The sequence below is a fragment of the Tauraco erythrolophus genome, chromosome 8 (genome assembly GCF_009769465.1).
Source record: "Tauraco erythrolophus isolate bTauEry1 chromosome 8, bTauEry1.pri, whole genome shotgun sequence".
NCBI classification, from domain to species: Eukaryota; Metazoa; Chordata; class Aves; order Musophagiformes; family Musophagidae; genus Tauraco; species Tauraco erythrolophus.
The window spans coordinates 6,156,629-6,181,681 of record NC_141472.1 but is presented as its reverse complement, the minus strand read 5'-3'; the positions used below and the strand labels follow the sequence as shown (position 1 = coordinate 6,181,681).

General features: G+C 44.1%; 1 protein-coding gene across 5 annotated transcripts in view; it reads left to right on the top strand.

Moving 5' to 3' along the window:
• Positions 1–1,077: 1,077 nt before the first annotated feature.
• Positions 1,078–25,053, top strand: part of LOC104377105 (histone deacetylase 4) — a 245,875-nt gene continuing 221,899 nt past the window's right edge. For all 5 annotated transcript variants that reach the window (XM_086616117.1, XM_086616114.1, XM_086616115.1 and 2 more), the window contains exon 1: positions 1,078–1,317. In XM_086616117.1, the coding sequence (XP_086472243.1) occupies positions 1,296–1,317 (22 nt within the window). In that variant the 5' untranslated portion in view covers positions 1,078–1,295. The remainder of the gene's footprint in view (positions 1,318–25,053) is intronic.

Here is a 25,053-nt window from a genome sequence, read left to right as displayed (position 1 = left end):
ATTTGGTTTAACCTGTAGCTCTAGCTGGTAGCATGGATCAGTGGCAGATCTTTGTGTCTATGTATGTGAACCAGAGCAATCTCCTTGAGATACCCTGCATGAAAAACGTGGCTATTTAAAAGATGTCTAGATGTGGCACTTAAGGACGTGGTTTAGTGGTGGACTTGGCAGTGTTAGGTTTATGGTTGGACTCAATGATCTTAAAAGTCTTTTCCAACCTAAGTGATTCTATGATTCTGTTTAGAATACTCGATGTCTCTTGGTATAGTGCAAATCAAAAAAACCCTGAACTCCCGAACCTGAACATCAGGACACCTTGCAGGGAATTCTTTTGGTGTAAGTATTGCTGTTGCATTGGAGACACCATCTGTGGGGGCCTCTGAGGTGAGGGTTTCTATAAGCTAGGGTATCTGCTGCTTTGATGTTTTACTTTGGGGAGGCAGGGGTACACTAGGTTGCTAACTCCGTGGGGTTGTTTTCTCTCTTCTTCCTCCCTCTAATACGCAGCTTAAAAATAATTGGGAGCAGTGGATGTTTTTTTTTTTTCCCCTGGGGCAGTATGAAGTTGCTTTTTAATAATCTGCTGAAGGTTTGGGTAGAGTGGGAGTGGAACTGATTGTGTGGGTTTTTTTCCTTCCTGCTCCAAGACCACTTCTTGGCACTAAGGAATTTTTCTTTCGACTTCTTTGGGGAACAGATGCGTGAAGTACAGTTACCACTCATACATATGGCTTTTAAAATATGGAAGCTGTTGGACTGAAGTGGCTTCATATGGTGCTGTTGGAGGATTAGAATTAACACGCAAGTTTGGGTTTTTTAAGACTTGAACGTGTAGTTGAAAAGTTTTTTTTAATTGTTTTTTTTTTTTAGAATGTTAAATGTTAGTCTGGATTTTCATGGTTATTAATGAAAATGAAAATTATAACTCTGAAAATTTCCCTGCAACCTTAATGCCTGAAATAGTATGCTACTTTAATCTTCTGGGATAAATATGTTTTATAATGTGTAATTTTAATGGTTGTAAATCTTAATTCTCTAATGTAGACACCTTTTTTCTTTAATTGCAGGTTCCTATTTTGAAAGCCATTAGAAGATATTCTGCCACTCTATTGGATTACTTCCTATACAACTCAGCATGTCATTGTGCCCTGGATTTTATAAGGTGGCCATGATTTAATCCCCACTTTCAATTTCTATGTGTTGGTCAAGCATTGGAGCTCTTTAGAGCTGCTGTTACTTGAGTGGAAGCTGATCTGTCTCGAATCCCTTCTCCAAAGGACTACACGTTACTAGCAATGAGCTCTCAAAGCCATCCAGGTAAGGGCAAAACCACTTTAAATCTAGGAATGACAGCAAAACACCATGTGTTTGTTGCATGAACATACTTTTTTTTTTTTTGTTTTTTAATTGTGTTGAAATGATAATCCGGGTCCCTCTCCCTGTGCTACTACTTCGCTTAAAACGGAGGCTTTGCGCGAAGATGGAGAATTGTGTTGCTGATACACAGTTACAAGGGAATCTTGCCATTTTAGGTTTCTCATTGTTGCGTTACATGTCACTGAAAGTTGTGGGTGTTTTCTGCGATTTTAACCAGGTGTTTAATTTCTTAATCTATGCTGATAAGTTTTAATGCTATCCAGTGTACCTCTAAGGAATGGTCATGGTTCTGCTGGTGTGTATTGATATTCAAGAAAAGTCTTTAACTTTTAAAGTACTTTTTAGTAGGAAAGAATAGTTTTGCTGGAACAAGAGTCAATTGATCCATCTCAGTGTTGTCTAGGGGATTATCCCTAATACATCTTGTAATTTGACATATGATTCATCGCTAGAAAATTGCACGTTTCTGTCTGTCAGGAGGATCTGTAGATACTCAGTTACCTGCTTTCTGTCTTAAAGTTGTCTCATGCATTTTTGTATTTGCTAGTTTCAGGTAACTCTATGTCAGGCAGAGCTTTGTGAGCTTGTGCTTTGGAAGAGGAGTTCTAATTGTGCTCTGCTGTACCTGCTTTGGCTGTTTCAGTTTATGGTATGGAAAATGACTGCTGGGAAGCAAGTAATCCAACAACGAAAAGGCGCCTGAATGCTTATTTGGCTGTGCCTTTCGTGACTTCAACTTTATCAGTTTTGGGTTAACAGTCAAATAAAACTGAATTTAAAAGCCAACGAACAGCTCCTAAGATGTAGGGAACTGTATATTTGTGGGGGAAGAATTTTCTATTTGTTTCATTATTACTTCTAGCAGCCCATTTGTGTGTCTGAGGCTGGGAACAAGAAACGCTGCAGTAAATAGGAATGCTGGAGGTTCCAGGCAGCAGTGTTGAAAATCTGACCCTCATGTGGGAACTGAAACGTGTTTATAAGTCTCTAAAATTATCTGTCTTGTGAAAAAGAAATTCTGGCTTCTCCTTCCGTAACGTAGAAATCTTTAGATTTTTGAAACTTAATTCTGGTACTGTGGAGAATTAGGAAACTAAGCATATACATATGACTAGTGTGTTCTGCATGTCAGCGTTCACCTGTGCTGCATTTCTTGCACAGTGATGTTTTTCAAGAGATCTGTTATTCAAGTAAGTGGATAGTTATTTGAATGCTTTCCTGCCTCAAATATGAGAGACACTGAGGAGCGAAACAACTGCCTGATTTTTTTTTTTTTTTTCCTCCAGTGGTGGGATAGATTGAATACTGTATTAAAAACCAGCAAACAAACCTAACTTGATACTATTTTCCTTCTTGAGGAGCAACTCTCCAGATATTTGGGAAAGGGGGTGTCATTCTTAGTTGGGTAGTTGTGTTGGTGTAGTGAAAACTCACTGCTGATTTGTCTTGTTTTCCTTCAGTCAATCTGCTAACACATTTTTTGGGGTCTTGCCTCTTTTTATTGGTGCTGCTACTCTTGCTCAGGTTCTATACTGATGGTGTAGCAGGGCGTCACGTAAGAAGGGCTGGTGAAAGAAAACAAGCAGCTACTCGTGCAAGACCGGTTTCTGTAGTGCTAAAAGTTGGTTTGAGCCTACCTTTTCTAACAACCATGTCTAGAGTGGCTCTTGCTGAGAAGGCTGGTCTTGTCAAAACCCAGGGAAGTGGCAGCCCAGCTGGATGGCTTTGGACATATGTGTGTTCTCCTGTGCTGCTATTCCTAAACCATCTTGGCCCTCGTCATACAATACCTTAGGGTGAGGTATGGAGTGGCTCAGTAAGAATTAAAGTTGTGACTACTTTGAGTGTTTGGTAGAAAATAAGACTACTAATAGGAGGAAGTTCTGTCTACTCTGGTAGTTAGCCCTTTCAAATCTAAAGAAACTGTTGCAGTTTTATTATTTAGAAATACAGCTCAAACTTCCTATTGACAGCAACCTTTGAAATGAAGGATGTGATAGATATGCAAGGTGGAGTTCAGCTGGTTCACTGAAGATCATTTAAAGGGTGAAAAACTTTCATAAAACTGAAAAAGTGGAGGAAATGATCTTACAGTGCTATTTTTTAAAGAATGGTGTTCTGCAGGTAGGCTTTGTATGAAAATATTTTCAAACGGTATTGACTTCCACAGAATCTTACTTCTCATCAAACACTGCAGAGAAATTCTCCCTCTGCCCTTCCTCGGCATTGGTTCCTTATTTTGGTTTCATTTCCAAGTGCTGGTTTGAAACTCGGCAGTGTGTCACGGTGACTCTTTACCTCTGGCTTACACTGTAGTGTTCTTACTGCTTGTTTCTTTTTTGGGGTCAGTTTTATAAGAATTGGTAGAAATGTTTTCCGAACCTTGCCAAAGATGACATCTGGACTTCTCATGTCAGTTGTGATAGCTATTTCAATTATACAGCTACAGGTAATTATTACTAATGATGTGCATTGTTTAAGGGAAGGCTCTGGTTTAGCTCGAGAGCCTTTTAAGCCTTGCTTCAGTGGATACAAGCTTTCTTCTCTAATCTTCTCCAAACCTATCACTAATGGGATGTTTTAGGAACAGTGCCATAAAATTGCTGCAGCGTAGATGAATGAAAGTGGTTTGTTTGTTTTTTTCTTTTCTCTCCCCCTCTGCCCACCTCGCAAAGCTCTCTCTTGTGAGAAATGTTGGGCATTGAAGGCTTCTCACTGAACAAGGCAAAAAAATAGGGAGAAGATGAAGTTGTCTAAGAAAAGTATGATGTTCCCTCCTGCACCTGCTCTTTCTTTCCCCATCACTGCCACTTTTTTTGTAATATTTTGGAGTAAGCTTTCTCAGAATAAGAAATAACTTTTGGAGAAGTAGGAGTGCCCAGATGGGAGAAGTTAATCTTCAAGAACTTCCAATGGGTAGATCAATCCGTCTCTAGCCTTAGATGTAGGGTAAAGACCTCGACCTTTGTTTTCTGGACCAAAGACTCTCTCCGCAGTCTCCTACTTTAGCCTTGGGATAAGACCAGCAGCTCTTGTGAACTTAACTTGCTACAGAAATGCTCGTAGGTGTGCTGTGGGCTGGTGTTCCTCTTGCCACAGGCACCATGTGCCATTGTTGTGTGATGCCCACTGCTCTGGAAAAATGACCAGCTCCCTGAAGACGTCAGCAGGTTTTGTGGATTCCCGGGGAATGGAATCGCTTTGGGTGGAACTGCTGAGCAGGATGAGGGGGGGGGGGGTTGGAGCTGAAATTGGAGCGTGGGGTGTCAGGAGGACAAGCTTTCCCCTGCAATGATGGGAGCAGGAGGCTGTGAAGACCTAGCCAAGACGAAGCTCAGAGGCATTGCATGCCCTTTGGCTTTTGGCAGAGGACTCGACGCTTCTTCAAGCGCTGGAACAAAGCTGAAAAAATCGCTGAAATTGTGCTATAAAAGGTCAAGTTGCTGCAAAGTATAATTAAGAAAATTAGACTAATTAAGATAACATTCAGGATTATGACAAAGCTTGGGGGGCAGAGGAAAGGGTGTTTAGTTTCACTTCTTAACCTGTTAAATTGCCCACAATTTACACTTAGTTTACGTAATCTGTGGTGCTGATGTCGCTCCTCTTACTCAGGAGTACCTGTGCTTCCCCCCCTTAATTTTCAGTGGCTTGAGTTTCACTGTCATTTGGTTCTTTAATCAGTAAAGATTGTTCTGCTGATACTAGTTATACATAAAGATTAGTTGAAAAACCCAAAACACTTAAAGTTAATCACTCAACTGATTTGTATTTGTTTAAAGTTCACTTTCCTTTGTAAAAGCTGAAAATCTCCATGTTCAATGAAGCATTTTGTTGATGAAATGTTATCTTACAGGAATTAGCCAGTCTGAATGCAAATGCTATATTCATTCTTCAGAGCTACTGTTGCGGAGATGCAAATTTTATTTACATTTTGAAATGCTGAATGTTTGATAATTAGGAATATTGAAGTTTTAAGAATGAGCTGCCTATCTGATATGGAAAAATCTGCAGCAGGATCATTAAGACTGAGAGGAGATACCAGAGAAAGCAGAAAGCTTCATGATCACACAACGCTGGGAAAATGAGTTAGGGAGTCATGTGCTCTGATTTGCTGGAGTGATAAGTACTTTTGTGTGGAGTTTTATCTGCAAGAATCCACTCTCCTTTCATACTCTACAGCTCAATGAGGCATGGAAAGCTATTTCATGCAGTATACATAAGAACTTTCCCTCTTAAGCTCTCCAACATTTTGCACCATCCGATAAATATTTTATGTGTTCTCTTTTTAAAGATTAAGAAGTTGCTGTGGAGATGCGTTTCAAACTGGCTTTAAATGACACTGACCTACTTTCTCACAGTAATGAGTCTGTTTCTGGATGTTGTCTGGGGGCAAAAGCATTCTTTCAATAAACATGAAGACTGCAGGAGCAAGTTCCAGTCCTCCTTTAGAAGGTCTGAGGCACAGCTGATAGTTGGTGGCTGTCATCTGGAAGGACACTGGACCTGGTGTATCCCTGCTTCCGCCTACCCATCTGGTGCTCCAGTTCATTACGGATGGGTTATTCTAGACTGGGCATTCAGGCTCCTATTTACAAATAAAACATTGCTAATAGTGACTATAGGTAGAACCTCATTGTCTACAATCCTGTCTTTTCCCTACATGAAAAACCAAGGATTTCTCCAGGCCTGTTCACTTCCTGCACTGCCATGTGTGTGCTTCATGGGAAGCTGAAGTTTTGGCGACAGGTCCCACTGTTCAGCAGGTGCAGCAGAGGTGACAGGAGCTCGTTTGAAGGGATGCTGCTGACTGTCCTTTAGGGCAGTAGGGTGAGCGTTGGGCTTGGAAGTAGGAACGCAGTAGCAAGAGCTACCACTGTGCCTTGACGCTGGTGCCCTTAGCAGGCTGGTCCCCCAGGCTTGGAGGGGACTTTGAGATTGGTTGAGAAGTAAACTCAGCAAGAAGATCTGTCAGTAGGAAGCTTTAGTTAGAAGAAAACCCTTGCAGATGAGAACTGGGCATGTCTCCGTTTTCTTTCTTCAGTCTACGACAGAATACCTATTCCACCTGCGTTCTGATTCTTGTATATGTGTGAGCTGAACCTGTCCTGGATTTCCTCTAAGAACAACAGTGTTGTTTTGAGGACCTTGAAAGTTTTAAGGCTGCTACCATGACACCTGGGAAGTTTTCACTTTCTGGAGCATCAAATAGTTGAGACTTTCTGTACGAGGTTTTTATTGTACCCTCAAAAGAGAAGAATTGTTTTGTGCTTCAACTTGGGGTTCAAGTTGAAGTTCCTTCTAGGTCAGTGTCCCTGCTAAGTACATTCCTCTCATTTGTACTTTTTCTTTAAATGCAGTTCTTGCACTTTGGAATTCTTTAAAAGCCTGTTTCTAAAGTAAGCTTTTTAGCCTCTGATGTATCCTGCAGTGCAAAGATGAGAAGCAGTGCAACGAGAGGCAGAGAACTCTGAATTATTTTGAATGAGATACTGGGTAGGAAAAGAATATCAAAAAAGTTGTACTTTTAAAGTCAGATGGTAGTCCTTCGGACCTTGCATTTCACTTGGAAAGGAGGAGAAACCTTTTTCTATATGGTTACTGCGTTTTTGTGACTCACTTTTGGTCAACCTCAGTTTGATGTGTATACTTCCCCAAATTAAATTTGTTACTGGACTGTAACAAGGAGTATATTCTCAGCGTTTATTGAAAATTATTTGGCTTGTAGTCTTCACACCAGGCTCTTGCACTGGTGAGACTTTGTTTGTGTGCCTTTGATGTGGTCAGATCAATCAGGACAGAGCTGATCTTGAAGGAACATTTCAGTCATCCCACTGATTCTTAAAGTGATTCAAGAGAAGGGGCAGAAAATCCACTTATTCTCAGATAGATGTCAGCCATACATAGCATTTTTCATCCCTTAAGTCCAGGAGTTTGACTGTCCGACTACCTGTGCTTTGATAGGTGCTGCTTACCCTCACTGCAAAAGAAAAAATATTGCCTTATTTTTGAGAGCTCTTGGTCAAAAGCTTTGGAGTGTTTTTTTTAAAGAAGTTTACATATTGTTGAGTTAGGGAGAAGAGTGGAGAAACAATTGCAATGATGTTTCTTCTTTTAGTTTATTTTTTAGTACGTTGTTTTGCATCTGTTAACATCTGTAGAAACCGACTTTACAGTCTGAAAATAGCCAGGAGTGACTGAACATGGAATACCAGATGCATGACTGGAGAAGGAAGAATTGTGGACATGTTAATTCTCCAATCCTTCAGTAAAGGCTCGACAAGTCCCTTTCCCTCCGTAGGTTGCAAGGTACCATGAATTTCCCTGCACCCTCTGTTCTTTTCTATTTAGGCTGTTAAGCAGGAAAGGCCTTTGAAGTGCACTGACACCTGCAGGGTTTGAGGTACCAAGTGGGGCCATTAAAAGTCTGAGTAAAGTATGGAATACTTTTCTGGGCCAAACTGTGAGGGCATAAATATGTTATTACAAATAAACAGGAATTATCTTACTCGTAAGAAACACCTGTGAAATATAATGCTTTATGGATTTTAGGGTAGCTGTCTATGGCTGTTTTCTAGTTTTCATGAATTTGCACTTAGAAACTTCAAACAAGCTCAGTGGGATAAGATCGCAGATAATTGATCTGACTAATTAACTGGTGGCATTACACAATTACTGAGGTAGGAGGAGCAGAATTTAAGCCTCTCTGCAGCCGTGTTTCAAACTGCAGCATCTGCTTTGGTTTTTAGCCCTTGTGATGGTCTGGCTGAAGGAAGGCTCTGTGGCTGTTTGTGCAGTGTTTTGCTGTCATCTTTTCTGTTCCTGTCCCTTCTCTTTCTCTTTTTTCCAACTTCTTGAATCATGGTGCTGGCTTTCCTTCCCCTTGTCCATTGGTGTTGGCTGGCTGGGGCAGGGGCCATGGCTCCAGTGACTTCCTTGTGAGAAGGAAACAGGCAAGTGAATCTCTTTTAGCATCTTTGATGTGCTAACTGATGAGAAACGAGGTGTACAGTTCATTCTTCCTTTAAGAAAACTAAAATTAGTATATCAGCAGATCTTTTAATCACTTTGTTTCTATAACCAAAATCAAAGTACTCTTATGTCATCAGTTACTGGGAAAATCAGATGCTTTATCTGCAGTGCCCTTGTTTGCTTTGAAACATTCAACAGCTCTTGGTGTTTCCCCCTCCCCTGGAAGTACTGTCATGGTTTGGCTAAATGATGCTTGATAGACTGATGTGCCAAAACATTGAAGCAAATTTCTAGCCTTTCGGAAGAATGAAGCTAATATTAAACTTTGCACCTATCGAAAGCTGAATTACGTACAGAAAAGTACTTGTGGGCTTTTTCGAGATCCCCCTGTCTCCCTGTGATTTCTTTAAAACTGAACTAGATCGAGATGACTTAATATCTTCTTTCAAACGGAAGAAATATGTACTGACTGTAACAATTTAGGGATTTATCTTGAATTTCAAGCATGAGTCAAGCTTGGGTTTGTTTTTTTTTTTGTTTCTTTGTTTTTAAATGCTTAAAGGACAGATAAGTAGTATGTAAAAGCCCTTCAGGACTAGAGGAGATCCAGCAATGCCCAGGAAAGCTACTGTTGCAGCTTATGCACCTTGTAGCACAGCCTTGTGGCTTCACCTGGCTCCATGGGTTACTGGCTTGCTGACATCCCACCCATGCTGTTTTCCGCCCAAGGGGAGAGTCCGTGTATCAAGACTGTAATTGGGAGTATTTGCTCGTTAGCACGCTCATATTCACAAGTTCTGCAGCTAAGTCTTTTTACAAAGTACTGCTAAGCTGCTTCTCTTTGATTGCCATTTAACCTTCCTAAGGGCTGGTACAACACGTCCTTCTGGTTGTGAAGGCCTTTCCCTCTCCTCCTGTCAGCCAGCATCTCTGGAAGAGCTCAGCTTGAAGGTACCACTGGTGGCACCTATTCTTCTGAGTGTTATCAGAAGAACATGCATGTGTGTGGGGTTCAGTGGGTCATTGCTAATCCTCCGTTGAACCCCAGAAGCACAGGCTTTGCCAGAGAATCCACAGACTGGACTTTATCTTCCCAGTGTTTGTATCTGGCCCGCTCAACTTTGTTGTAGCAACATCAGATTTATTTTGAGGGCATGAGTTGCAAAGTCTGAGTGCATTTTGTAAGGATGGCTGTGCAAGGTCAGCCCTGGGGAGACCAGCTCAGGGAGCCTGACCACATCTAGCTGTGGATGCCTGGGAAAGAAGGTGAGAACAGGTAAGAACTGTGGCAACAGATGTTGGTATACTCTCTCGACCTCTAGTCTTGGGTGACTTGGATTTTTTGGGGGTCTGAGCATGGTAAATTTTACTTTGTAGGTCCTTTTTCTGTTTCTGCCATCTGCCTGGTTGCTTTTGAAAACTGCTTAAGCTTTGGCATTTGGCAGGGAATTGCAGAGTTGGATCTTGCCGCATGAGAAGTGTTGTGTTGTCTCCTCTGCTTGAGCTCGTGTGGCTGAAATCAATGGTTTTGAGGGTCTGCTTCCTCCCACTGGATGAAGGATGGAGCCCTTCACTGTAAGCACCGGAGCTGGGTTCTGAGATACTGATGGGAGATAAGTTGTACAAAACCATTCCATCAGTTCTGTTTTGCACTGTTTTGTTTGTACCAAGGGCTGAATAATCTCAGCACTGGGAAAAAAAAAAAAATCTTCCTTTGTGTATTGACACTTACAATTGACTTGAACAAGAGCAAACAGAATTTTGCCAGTGCCACCTTGTCCTTCAGGAGAAACTCCTAATGATGGGCGAGGTTGAGTTGCTTGCAGTGGAGGGGACTACTGGAAACTCTCGCTGTGTTACAGCTGCGCTCTGTGGTAGGGCTGGGATCAGGATGTTGGAGAAATGACAGATGAATTCAAAGAAATCATTTTTTAAAAAAATCAATCCTGACCCTTTCACTATTCAAGAAGCTATGTACTCATTTTGTTTGTAGCTGTTATGTTGCCAAACCACATAAATAGCTTTACAGGGAAAATTGTAATAGGAGCGAGGTCTAGTTTGTGAGCTCTGAACTGCTACCCTTGGCTTTAGGTAACCATTTTGTCCTGAAAGGGGGCTGCTGTAGTCCTGTAACTCTGTCAGACTTCATGTAAAAGCAAGGAGCCTTGGGGTGAGAGGGTGTGGGGTTTGCTGCCTCTCTTGGCGCTGTACTCATCGAGTGTGTATTTTGACTTTTTTTAGTGGATGTTGCTGTCCATGAACTACTGCGTAATGACTGTGCTGTCAGGTTTCACCTTCTAATCAATAGACCAAGATCAATGCAGTTATTTGTACGTGCGGTCACTTCAGACATCCAGCCAGCCAAGCTGAGTGCAGCTGGGAGATAGGGAATGCTCCCTCACTTGACTTATTTGTTGAGATCAGAGGGCAGTTTTTTGGGTTTTTTTTTACTACTTCTGTAAAGTTTGTTTCACTATTTTTGATCAATTGACAATTCTTCTGCCAGGAAACCCTTAAAGCCTGATGGTTTTAAGATAATCCATTGAGAACAACTTTCTGTTCTGTTTCAGCATTCAAAATTTGTCCTTTTTAGTTAAACAGACTTCCCCCCCCCCCCAACCCCGCTCCCCGCTTTTAACTGTGACCTTTGTTTTATGCTGCCTATAAAAGAAATACCTTAATTTAAAACTTTTTTCACACTAGCTCCTGTTCTATAAATGCTTGAGCTATTATTGTGGGAAGACATAAAAGCCTGAACTAGACCAAGCCAATGTTCCCTTCTCTTCTCTGGTCAAAAAGTAATCCAGAAGGATAAAAGACCAGAGCCCATACACCAAACTCCGATAGTCCATCCAAGTATTGAATCTTTGACATCTGTCACTTTAGGAAACATCACTGAAACTTCCAAGTACTTGCTTTATTCCAAATAAGATACCACTGGTCTCGTACAGCCTTTGCCAGGAGAAGGCATGTGATCCTTACAGCTTAACAAACCGAGAAGGGCTTTGGCATGTCTCCTGCCAGCAGCAAGTATCTGATTGACATTAGGGGTTTTTTTTTCTTGTTTTGGTTTGTGTTTTTTTTTTTTTCTTGACAGGTTTATCGTGATGGCTTCTTGGCAGGTAAGGGTGGTGCAGTTCATTCAGTCTGCCTGAAAGGTTCTCGGGCTTTTTTCTGTAAAGTGTAGCTTTGTGCAGTAGCAATTTCAAATAGGTGGTGGGGCTTTTGCCTCCGGGTTTGCTGCTTTGTATCCAGAATTGCAGCAGGTAGAGCGAAGAACCAGCTTGCAGGATCAGTATGCCTTAATCGTGGCCTCTGCCTCCCCTGAATTTATTGGAGACAGGGTGATCTGAACAAACATAGCATCAGGACATGTCGACAAAGGTTTGGAAACGTTCTGCATTAGTCTTCTCGTATGTTTTCTTTTTCACGAGGAATGGTCTGCAGAATAGTTCTGCCCAGGCACTGACTTCGTGTGACTTCTGAAGCCTTTCTAAAGGAGCTGCTGTGAAAAAGTAATCCTTTTTATTTTTTCAATCATGTTTGTCGTGCAAGACCTCAGCTCGTTGTTTGTAGCAGTTCACCGAAGCGCTTTCTAACCGGGTGCTTAAAGAGAATTCCTCCTCCTCCACTGATTAATTTCTGGCATGGAGCATGAAATAGCTCTTGCGTCAATAAATCGTCACAACCTTTGCTTGTCTCTGTCAGCGTAAATACAGTTGGACTCCAGCATGCCCGAAAGTAGGCCAGAGGTTGCTAATTTTGCAGCTGCAAAGTGGTCAAGTCCAAGAGAGTGCTGTGGGATGCGTGTGCTCGGTGGGATATCAGAGCTGCTGCATTGCAAGTTACAAGCTGGGCCCCTTTCCTGCCCCCACCGTTAACTTTTCAGATTCTAGAATTGTATTTTAGATAAAAGATCGTGTTTTACAACTGTCTTGCAGGACAACGTTTTTAGGTGCATTTGTAGTATTTACTAGAACAAACGTGCGTGGTTTTATAGCTATGAGCAAGCCGGGCGCCTTTCGCATCGTACCTCGGTTGCTTGGGTTATGTTTGTGCTGGTTACAAAATGAAGACGGCCAGGCTGCGTGACCCGGGTCCTGAAGGTGTTGCTGCTTTCTGCAGTGACCCCTGCTGCTCCTCACACTCTTGCTGTCCTGGTACGTATCAGTTGTTTCACAGCTCGGCTGCTGCAGTCCTCTGCTCCAAGGCTACCTGCGGGTTGTCACTTTGAAGATGCAGCTGAGCTCAGAAGAGCGTCTGTGATGCTTCATGGCTGTGCCTGCTTCGTGCTCGCTGTCTTTGGAGGGGCTGCTGAGTCCAAGACCTCCTTTGCTTCTTCACCTTTGGTCACTTGGGACGGCTGGCTTTTGAGCTGATGGCTCAGACTGCTGCTTTATTCTGGTAATTCTGCGAAGCAGAACTGATGTTTGCTTTTGTCAGGGAGAATATGGATAGCATTGCACAAAAGAACGGGATGTTTTGAGGATATTTGCCCAAAATAATTGGGCAAGAGTAACTTGATCTTTAGATGTTCCAGCAACTCATTGAAAGAAACTTTCTACAAAGCCGTTTGCTTGAACAACTGCTGTGCAGACTGAGTGCTGAATCCTTCAATAAAAGGAAGGTAAGAAAGCTGATAAATGACTTAGCAGATTTTAAAGATAGGGTAGAGCATAATTTTTGGGAAATGTAGTGTCTGTATTTATTAGCTAGGAGGAAGAAAACTTGGATTTAATTGTAAGAATGACAGTACATTTCAAGTGCACCAGTCACTGCTATCTGTATACCTGTCTCAGTTAACAGATCCAGTTGCAAGTTGCTTTTCTATTGCAAAAATCAATGCAAGATGTTTTTTTTTTGTGGGTGTTTTTGTTTATTTGTTGTTTTTTTTTTCCATTTTTTTTGGGGTGAGGGTTGTTTGGTTTGTTTGGTGGTTTGTGTTTTTTTTTTTAACTCCAACTGAAGTAAAATCCGTCTCTACTTTACTACTCTACTACTCCGTTTACTACTGGTGGTGACCAAGATGTGCTGAATGTAATCTATGTGTTGCTGTGTGCCTTGCAACAAGCTGTGGCAGGATAACACAGGCTGTGCCACTCGGCTTGTGGGCTGCTGTGGGCACCTGCAGCTTAGTGCCAGTGGCTAGCAGTGGCTGATGGAGCTGCCTCTTTGCTGGAGTAGCTCCATAAAGCCATTGCAAAACTGGCTGTAGTTCCATTCTATGATTCTATGATTCCTCCTCTCTCTAAGAAGCAACACGCAAATGTAAGATGTTTGAAATGACTGAATACTATGAAATGTCGTCCTGCTGATTAAAGCGTATTAAAGAAATGTGTATAAGTGATAGACTTTGATTTCAATACGTTCCCCCCCCACATCACAGAGTAGCTGCAGTCTGATAATTCAGGCTCTGTCGTCTTCCTGCGTTTTGATTTTTGCGGAGAAGCTTGAGAGAACTGCTGAAGAGGCTGAAATGATACATGTGCAGCTGCTTGTCAGTGCGAAACAGAGGTGGGGATGAAACCTGCCAGCTCCTTGAGACTCCAACGGTTTCTCCTTGGAGAATGTCCTGATGAAACAGCCTCTTCGATCTTTCTGGAAGCATCTTCCTCCTCCCGCTTGCATCCCTGTACCAATGCCACCACCACTCCCCACCTGTAAATTGGATAGTTGAGCAGATTTGGTGGACCAAATGGCAGATAAATGTTAAGAATATTTCTATGGTTTTAGATGTATTTTTCTGTTCTCTTAATCTGTATCCAAATACAAACAAAAACTGCTGGTGGAGAGGTGGGGCAAAAATCCTCGACATCTCACCTCTGGATGAAAGTTTTTGAAGTTATTTTTGCCAATTTTGAGAAACCAGCTGTAGCTGCTGTCAAACAAACTGTTTGTTTCATAATAAACTTCTGCAAACATTCTTCATGTCCTTTGGAAAACAATCTGTTGATCCTAATGCCCATGGCTGCCTACCACAGGCAGGAGGAAGCCTGAAACGGCAGGTCTTCATGTGATTTGTATCTTTAAATACTTTCAGAGATACAATACCTGTCCATTTGATGAGAAAACTGTCCACTTAGAGTTGACTTTTGTTGCCAGAAAGGAAAGTGTGGTTTGTTCTCAGCCCGAAGAAGGAATTTGACAGCCGTGTCTTTTCTAGTACAGGATCCTTCATCTTGTGCCAAGTGTTGGAGCTACAGAATTGATGTCTCCCCTTTACCTTCCACCTCCCCTCTTTAGTTATAAACTAATATTCATAGAGAGATTTACATAGAATCATAGAACCATAGAATTTCTAGGTTGGAAAAGACCTTAGAGATCATCCAGTCCAATCGTCCCTAACCCGCCGTTAAACCATGTCCCTAAGCAGTACATCCACCCTTTTCTTAAACACATACAGGGATGGGGACTCAACCACCTCCCTGGGCAGCCTATTCCAGTGGCTGACAACCCTTTCAGAGAAGAAATTCTTTCTAACATCCAACCTGAACCTCCCCTGTCTAAGCTTATACCCATTTCCTCTTGTCCTTTCACCCAACACTAATGTAAAGAGCCCTTCCCCCACCTCCCCACCATCCCTTCTCAAGTATTTGTAGGCTGCAATCAGGTCTCCCCTCAGTCTCCTCTTCTCCAGGCTAAACAGCTCCAACTCCCTTAGCTGCTCCCTATAAGTTTTATTTTCCAGCCCCTTGACCAGTTTAGTCGCCCTTCTCTGGACCCGCTCCAGGAGCTCAATATCTCTCTTAAAGCGAGGGGCCCAAAACTGGACACAATATTCCAGGTGTGGTCTCACCAGTGCCAAGTACAGGGGCAGGATCACTTCCCTGTTCCTGCTGGTCACACTATTCTTGATACATGCCAGTATCCCATTGGCCTTCTTGGCCACCTGGGCACACTGCTGGCTCACATCAAGCCGATAGTCAACCAACACCCCCAGGTCCTTCTCCGCCAGGCAGCTCTCCAGTCACTCTTCCCCGAGCCTATAGCGATGCTTGGGGTTTTTACACCCCAAGTGAAGGACTCTGCACTTGGCCTTATTAAAGCTCATGCCATTGGCCTCAGCCCAACTATTCAGTCTGTTCAAATCCCTCTGAAGGGCCTCCCTACCCTCGAGCAGATGGACACAGCCTCCCAGCTTGGTGTCATCTGCAAACTTACTGAGGGTACATTCAATTCCCTCATCCAGGTCATTGATAAAGATGTTAAACAGAACCGGACCCAGCACTGAGCCCTGGGGAACCCCACTGGTGACCGGCCTCCAGCCAGATTTAGCCCCATTTACCACCACTCTTTGGGCCCGGCCATCCAGCCAGTTTTTAACCCAAAGGAGGGTGTGCCTATCCAGGCCAGCAGTTACCAGTTTCTCAACCGGAACACTATGAGAGACTGTATCAAAGTCTTTACTGAGGTCAAGCAAAACTACATTCACAGCCCTTCCCTCGTCAACCAGGCGGGTCACCCCATCATAGAAGGTGATCAGGTTTGATTGGCAAGACCTGCCTTTCATAAACCCATGTTGACTGGGCCTGATCACCCGGTTAACCTGTATGTGCTCATTAATAGCACTCAAGATAACCTGTTCCATGACTTTGCCCATCACCGAGGTCAAACTGACAGGCCTGTAGTTCCCCGGATCCTCCTTCCGACCTTTTTTGTAAATGGGGGTAACATCCGCCAGCCTCCAGTCCAGCGGAACTTCCCCAGTGAGCCAAGACTGTCCAAAGATAATGGACAGGGGTTTGGCAATGACATCCGCCAGCTCTCTCAGGACCCTCGGGTGGATACCATCAGGCCCCATAGACTTGTGGGCATCCAGCTGGTGAAGCAGATCCTTGACCCGTTCCTCTTGGATCACAGGAGCTGCGATCTGCTCTCCCTCCCTGCCCTCAGACACCATAGGCCGGCTCACCTGGGAACTACTAACCTTATTGTTAAAGACTGAGGCAAAGAAGGCATTAAGGACCTCAGCCTTGTCCTCGTCCCTAGTGACTAACGTACCCCCTGTGTCCAGTAGGGGCTGGAGGTAATCTTTAGCCCTCCTTTTGTTATTAATGTATTTATAGAAGGACTTTTTGTTGTCCTTTACAGAGCAGGCTAGTCTAAGTTCCAGTTGGGCTTTTGCCCCCCTGATTATCTCCCTACATGCCCTAACTTCCTCCCCGTAATCCTCCCTGGACACCTGCCCATTCTTCCAAAACTTATAGACATCCCTTATTCTTTTGAGGTGTTCCCAAATCTCCTTGGTCATCCAAGCCGGTTTTCTACCCCGGTGACTCGATTTCTGGCACACAGGGACAACTCGCTCCTGTGCCTCCAGAATTTCCTTTTTGAGGAGTAACCATCCCTCCTGCGCTCCTTTACCCTTGAGAGCTGTCTCCCACTGTACTCTATCAACCAGACTTCTGAACAGTCCAAAGTCTGCTCTCCCAAAGTCCAGCTTGGCCATTTTAGTGCTTTCCCTCCTAACTTCCCCTAGAATTGAGAATTGTATTATCTCATGGTCGCTATGCCCCAGGCGTCCTCCAACCATCGCATCTCCCACGAGACCTTCTCTGTTCACAAACAGCAGGTCTAGGGGAGCACCTTCTCTAGTCGGTTCACTGACCAGTCGCGATAGGACGTTGTGCTCTGCACACTCCAGGAATCGCCTAGACTGTTTTCTGACTGCTCAGGGGTATATGATGCAGTTGGACGGCAACTCTGCCTTGGTTACTAAGCCTGAATTTGTCGAGGATTTTCTTCTCAAATTGAATATGGGGTCATCTTTTGGTTCACATACCAGCTCTGCAGTGGGTACACATCGGCTCCTATTTGCTAACGTGCGTGATATTACTGTGTCACCCATTTACCTGTCTGCCTGGGCTCCTTCTCCCATCTGGACTGGTGAAAGTTTATTCCTTAGGGTCACGTTTGGCTGCAGCCTGATGTTGGATCAGAGTGTTGTAGCCTGCTCATCACATACTGATTTTCCCTCTTCCAAGTTTCTGACATAAATAAATAATTTAAATTTAAATTTGAAATAAATGGAGTATCAGTGTGGTGTGGTATAGATAATAAGTGGTGTTGTGTTAAAGGCAGAATTCCTGATTGCTGAGTAAAGCTGTGTGTTAATTCAAGGCGTGCTTTGCTTTTCCTTTTCTCCGGGAACGGGCTACTGAAGTGCTGGAGATTAAATACCCACATTAATCAGGCTGGGACATGGTGTGGTTGTTTCCCTCCACAAGGTGAAGGCTGGTTCTGGGAGCTTTCTGGGCTGTCGTTTGAGCAGGGATGGAAGGTGCCCAGCACTGGCCATTACGCGTTGAGTTGTGGTTTTGCCCTCATTTGTGCCTGAAGTCCCAAGAGGTGACCTCTGAGAAGTTTCCCCCCAGTCTGATGGCTGCTGTAGGACCAGCTTCCCTGGTGCTCGTTCCTGGAGCATCTGGCGTGCTAGTAGTGCCCATCACAGCGTGCCCAGAGCATGGCAGGATGCATCTAGCAACATTTTTGTAAATTTTTGGCTGGCCAGCTGGACACCATCTAGAGAAACGCTAGCCTTGATAAAACTAGGGCTGAATAAGCAAGTTAAAAGTAGACACAGTGCAGCCTTTGCCTGGCCAACAAGTAATGCATTTGTTCTGGGTGTGTTGTACTCTAAAGGTAGATGACACTGCTGTTGAGTAGATGCTTTCATAGAAAGCCAGTCAATATTTGCCTTCCTGTTGTCCTGTTAAGGCTACAATACCTGTCAGACCCTCAATATTTAGCTGTAAGGAGGGTAGAACATAGCAACCCACATGTTGATTGGGACTTTTAGGAGGAGCAAGGGGCCCTTGTAGCCTAAAACCATATCAGCTTCCTTTCTTCTGGAGGAATTTTAAAATAGCTTTATATGGGCTCCAAAATTCCATCTTTCCTGCTTATTTTGGTTTGTATTTTACTGTTGAAACTGCTTTCTTCATGAAAGGCTGTCTGGAGAATAGTCGTTCAAGAACTGCCAGTTGCAAGAGGATCTATTGAGCTGCAGGATCTATTGGTAGTGCCCAAGTAGTGGGTAGTGAGCCTGACTCTGCTGACCCGTGGTGCCGTGGGACAAGTCCTCTCTCCTGGAGAAGGTGAGCTGGGAGCAGGGCTGGCATAAAGCAGCATGGTTGCAGTCTTTTGTTTTGCTTTTTGAGCTCCTGAAGCCTATAGAGCTCTGCAGAAGGAGCTTTTTTTTAATATTGAAATAATTACGCTTGTAGTTGGCTTAGACACATACTTATTCGTGGCTTTAACAAGCAAAAGTATGAGACTTAGTTGTGTTGAAAGATGTCTTCTGCTTGCTAGAAACTAATTTTTTTCTCTTGAAAGAAACAAGTGTGGGACTGTTTCTTTTGAACTGTAATGGCTTTTTCCCCCAGTACCTTAAACTGGAATTATTTTGCACTAAAAAGAAGTAAGTGGTGTTTAGAAACTGTTGTTAGCAAGTTTATAACTGGCTCTTATTTTGAAAGAAGCAGAATGCTCGGTATTCATTCTCTTAATATTTTTTTTTTACTGTTTTCCCGCAAGGCTGCGTTCTCATATCTGTGAGCTTGACTGTTTTTGTCACATTTGCAAGTTGTTAACAATATTTGCTTTGTTACTATATTCTTTGTATTGGCAAATTTTATGTGATTTATTGGCTTAGAACCCCGTTATTTACCACTCTGCCACTTCTGAGTGAGTAATTTTGCTGACGAAGCTGTGTGGAGGATACCGTTGTGCACAGGGAAGACGTGGGGAGGAAAACTCAGGCCGGGGCGTTTCTCCTCCCACCTCCTCCCGAACTGAAACTAGCAGAGCCTGCTGGACACTCTCACTGATTGCCTGCTGATTCCTTTAATTAGAAAATTTCTGACTTGGGGCTTCCACATAACCTGATTGATGAGTTAGATGCAGTCAGAGGTGTTTGAGCTGTAAGGCTCTTAACCATGACCAAAGCAGGCAGCCGTGCTGCTGCTGGTGAACACTGGGCAGCACGCACCGTCGCTGGTCTCCAAATTTTAGCTTCTGCTCGAGCTCTTTTTAGATGCTGAGAAAATGAATTCGACTGTGTGGGTTTTCTTTTCCCCGGTCTTGGACTCGTGAAATGCTGCTGTGGACCTCTTTCCAGGATAACAGACACTGAAGCATCTAATTATGGATCAGTCTCTCATTCCAAGCATCACATGCTCGGAGGGCTTTCTGATACGTTGCGCAGATTCTTCAAACCGCTGACCTTTGCAGAGTGCCCTTGGCTGTGCCAGCAGAGAGGCACGCTGGCAGCTTAAAGATGTTTTGTCTGGCGTTTGAGCAGAAGTGAAAACTCACTGCTGGTGGAAACAGATGAGAGGGCAGAAAACGCAATGCGTGCCGAGGTTTTTTCGGGTGCCTGGCGTTGTCTGATGGTGAGCGGCCGTGGCAGTTTGTTCTTCTGCACTGAAAGGTGACGTTAACGGTGAAAGCTTGAGGGGTTAAGCGCAAATTGGACGGTCGTCGTGACAGCTGTGTTGTCAGCCGTGGTTTGCTGGCTGCGTGCGGCTCCTTATTAATTGGACTGTCCTATAACTAAGCAGTTGTACACAGCCTTTACAAGCGCAACTCTTTGCAGCGCTGCCGCGCGGTAGCGGAGCAGCCAGATGTCACAACTCGCTCCCGATTGCTCCCAGCAGGTAAAGCTACGGGAGGAAAACACCTACGGCTCCGGAAGACACAATAGCTGAGTGGAAGGAGCTGGGTGGGGGTGATGCGTGTGAAGGGTATGTGATTTGTGATACCGGAGGCTTCCAGGCAAAAATAGCATCATTTATAATAGTAAAAGTGAAGGCTTCTGCACTACGCCTTTGCATTCTGCCAGTCTGTAATGAATGGAGGAGTAGTTTGCTTACAGATGACACGCAGGAATGAATAAGCATTTAAAATTCTGGTGATGAGGAAACAGCTTTTTCATCTTGGCCTCCGAGAAAGTCGCAGCCACGTAGCCCTTTTCTCTCACTGTCTCGTGCTGCTCTAAATCAAAATGTCGGCAAGCATAAAATTAAGACTCTGCGTCCTTCATCCTACCTATGGAGTTCACTGTTCTCCTCTTGGCATGCTTGAGGACTTGTTATGACTAGGGCTGTGTGCTGATTTTTTTTTTTTTTTGGAGAGGACCCCTTTGCTCTGTGTTCCCCCCCCCCCCCCGCCCTCCCCATCAGCAGGAGAAGGAATTCAAAGAACAATCGACCGCTTTGAACTTCGACAGCTGTAAACATCTCATCAGCGTGGGCTAGGAGGTGATGGAGACATGGTCTTCTACTGGCCATGAGTTAACGTAGTGCAAGCAAGAGTTCAGCAGGAGGATAACTGAAGTGAGTCAAGTTAGGAGTTAGTTTATCCACCCTGGAATGTGAAGCTGTTTCTCCTTTCGACTAGCGGGTGGTTACCCTCTTGCCAATGCCATGGCTTCTGCTAGGAGTGCATGGTACGTTTCTGTCTTCAGCGTGAATGTTTCACAGAAAGGAAAGTTGGATCCATCAGGTTTTGCAGTTGAAATAGTGGCTGGTGTAAACGCAGCTTTCCTGGCTGACACAGGGTGTTGGGAACTCGTTAACTTTTTTCTAGTCCAATAACAGTTTTTTACCCCGATTGCAAATTTTGCCATAGCAAACTACCAAAAAAAAGCAGACTATCTTTCAGTAATAGACCCAACAACTAGAGTTTCTTAGATTTGTGAGAAAGCTGCTGCAATTAAGTTGTTTTAGGCATGTAATGCAACCCTGATGTGTTCTAATAGATGGACGCCTAACGATGAAGTGGAAGAATAAGCATATTAATTTCGATGCTTCAAGAACAGCAGCAGAGTGAGGGTAGGTATAGGCTACGTGCTAGAGTAAGGAACTGCTGTCGCTTGTGGTCTTCTCTGAACAGCACTGGAACATCTTTGCCTCTGCTCCCTGCTGCTTGCTGTTTTCCTCTGAGCTAATGCATCTGGGCTTTGTTTTCATGGGACTTCCTTAAGAGACCTTAAATATCCTGGTGTTTTGTAATGGGAGGTGGCATTGCCTTTTTATTTCCCCTTCTTTTTTTTTTTTCCCTTTTCCTTTCTCTCTTCCCCTAAGCTGCTGCTTCAAGTGCTTCTTTCTGGGCTTGCCGAGAACCTAGTCCAGTGTGGAACCATTAAGAGAGGAAAAAAGCACCTCATGTTCAGAAGTTGAATACGCATAGTACCGTCTTTTTGTTCTGAGATTAACACTGTTAATTACTTTCTTGGTGCTTAATGATAAATCATAGATTCATAGATTCATAGATTTCTAGGTTGGAAAAGACCTTAGAGATCATCCAGTCCAACCATCCCTAATCCCCATTAAACCATATCCTCTAGTAGATCATCCACCCTATTCTTAAACACATCCAGGGACGGGGACTCAACCACCTCCCTGGGCAGCCTATTCCAGTGGCTGACAACCCTTTCAGAGAAGAAATACTTCCTAACATCCAACTTGAATCTCCCCTGACTAAGCTTATGCCCATTTCCTCTTGTTCTATCACCCATCACTAATGTAAAGAGCCCTTCCCCTACCTCCCCACCGTCTTTTCTCAAGTATTTATAGGCTGTAATCAGGTCTCCCCTCAGCCTCCTCTTCTCCAGGCTAAACAGCCCCAACTCCCTCAGCCTCTCTTCATAAGTTTTATTTCCCAGCCCCTTGACCAGTTTAGTCGCCCTTCTCTGGACCCGCTCCAGGAGCTCAATATCTCTCTTAAAGCGAGGGGCCCAAAACTGGACACAATATTCCAGGTGCGGCCTCACCAGTGCCGAGTACAGGGGCAGGATCACTTCCCTGCTCCTGCTGGTCACACTATTCTTGATACACACCAGTATCCCATTGGCCTTCTTGGCCACCTGGGCACACTGCTGGCTCATATCAATCTGTTGAGACATGGCCAGAAGTGATTCTCTTTCACCAGCAAAATATCCCTTTTGCTCTTGTGTTTGCCAGAGCTGGCAGCAGATACTTGTAGTACCTGAGGGATAGGCTTCTTGAAAACTAAGATAGTTTGGACTATTTTTCCACTCGTCTGCCCATCACTAACGCCTTCAACGTTTCTGATCTTACCTACACACCGTGTAATGTAAATGTGTGCAGAATAAGGTAGGGAGAAAAGCCAAGAACTGGCCTTTGAAAATCAGAAAGCATTAAGGTGATATCCGTCAATGTTTTTATTATTTTCATATTTGGCTCCAACTTAAATGTCACTAACCTCCTACTCGGAGAGGTCTCATCCCCAGGGAGTCTTGGCAGGCGTTTCCCAAACAAAGCACGGGCATCTTGTACCATTCTTGTTTGTTTGGTTCAGATGTGTGGGCTACCTGTCAGCTCTTAGGGCCTTCAGATACCGCGAGCTGTTTTGGTAGAGACAAGAGTACAGAGGATCTTTTTAGAAAGTTTGTCAGTTCTAATGATTAAAAATTAGATTTGTTTCACTTCTACTAAGAGCAATGTTAGATGCCTGCAAGCCTGGCTGAAGGTCAGTGCCTCAAGGAGTCAGTTGCTGTGTTTGCTTGAACCCATTTTAGTAGGGTGTGTGAAAGAAGAGTTGCTTGCAACGTTATTCATGGAAACTTTCAGGTATCAGAGGAATACACGTCCTGCAAAACTTCCTGTGAGTGGGCTTGTACAGAGAAAAATGGTAATTACTTCTTGTAAGTGGTTGTGCGTGATAGGAATATATGTCTGGATTTATGCAACCTGTGCTGTGCGTTAGGCCTCCTTTCATCCACATGAGACCTGTCGGTTCTCCTACGGGACAAAATTTACACCCTCAGTTCGTAGTGATTGTTACGGTGCCTGAGAACATGAATGCTTTTGTGGCGCAAACGCTTAACCTGCGCTTTGCAGGACATGAATTCATGCAAAATGGCAGGTAAAGAAGGCCATGCCAACATGTGCAGTGGGAAGCTCGGGGTCATGTGTAGTTTGGGGTCACTTGCTGCATGTTCTAACTGTGGAAAGTATTCTGTGGATGTGATTTTCTGTGAATATGGGATGTGTAAACGATTCAGAATGGTTCCGGATAAAACTTAAGCATCCTGTAGAGAGAATCACAGAATGGTTTGGGTTGGAAGGGGCCTCAAAGATCATCTAGTTCCAACCTCCCTGCAATGGGCAGGGACACCCTCCACTACAGCATGTTGCTCAAAGCCCCATCCAGCCTGGCCTTGAAAACTTCCAAGGATGGGGCAGCCACAGCTTCTCTGGGCAAACTGTTCCAGTGCCTCACCACCCTCAATGTAAAAAGTTTCTTCCTTAGATCTAATCTAAATCTCCCCTCTTTCAGTTTAAAGCCATTGCCCCTTGTCCTATCACTACACGCCCTTGTAAAAAGTCCCTCTCCAGCTTTCCTGTAGGCCCCCTTTAAGTACTGGAAGGCTGCAATAAGATCACCCCGGAGCCTTCTCTTCTCCAGGCTGAACAGCCCCAACTCTCTCAGCCTGTCTCCATAGCAGAGGTGGTCCAGCCATCGGATCACCTTTGTGGCCTCTTCTGGACCTGCTCCAGCAGCTCCATGTCCTTCTTGTGTTGGGGACTCCAGAGCTGAATGCAGTATTCCAGGTAGGCTCTCAGAATCCCCTCCCTCGACCTGCTGCCCACACAGAAGCACAGGACCATCACAAGCTGTGTAATTTTGCAGCTCTTGGGATGTTCATTCTTTTGTGTTGTGTTTTGGGGAGGAGGGGGATTAATTCAAACTGATAACTGGGGACATTCGATGGCATGATTGAGCACATGATTTTAGAAGCTTCAGAGATGGCACTGTGTGTTACCATAACTCCACAACTGCATCATAGAATCATAGAATCATAGAATGGTTAGGGTTGGAAGGGACCTCAAAGATCATCTAGTTCCAACCCCCCTGCCATGGGCAGGGAAATCCTCCACTACACCAGGTTGCCCAAAGCCTCATCCAACCTGGCCTTGAACACTTCCAGGGATGGGGCAGCCACAACTTCTTTGGGCAAACTGTTCCAGTACCTCACCACCCTCAATGTAAAGAATTTCTTTCTTATATCTAACCTAAATCTGCCCTCTTTCAGTTTAAATCCATTGCCCCTTGTCCTGTCACTACATGCCCTTGTAAAAAGTCCCTCTCCAGCTTTCCTGTAGGCCCCCTTCAGGTACTGGAAGGCTGCTATAAGATCACCCCGGAGCCTTCTCTTCTCCAGACTGAACAGCCCCAACTCTCTCAGCCTGTCTTCATAGCAGAGGTGCTCCAGCCCTCTGATCATCTTTGTGTCCCTCCTCTGGACTCGTTCCAGTAGCTCCATGTCCTTCTTGTGTTGGGGACTCCAGAGCTGAAACAGGCATCGTTATGTCCTGTTTCTGAAATGCAGTATACTCAGATGTAACTGTTGTGTCGCATTCAAAGTGCTGAAGAAGGAAGCGTATGCAGGCACATTCTGGAAAGAAATGTGCAATCTGTTCTGACAAGGTACGCCACAGGTTTTGCGCAGTGAGGACTGACTGAAGCCTCGCCGGCGTGTGAGGTTCACCTGTATTCAGCTGAATCAGCTTTACAACAACTGCATGACTTCCTGAATTGCTGCGAAGGAAGGATGTGCCTTTGACTCACTCAGAAGAAAGTTTATGATGTGTGTCTAGGAACAAGGTCGGCAAAGTAGATGTCTGAGTTTGAAAGTTACACATTTGCCATATGCTCTTAAGGCTGTGAATCACCACG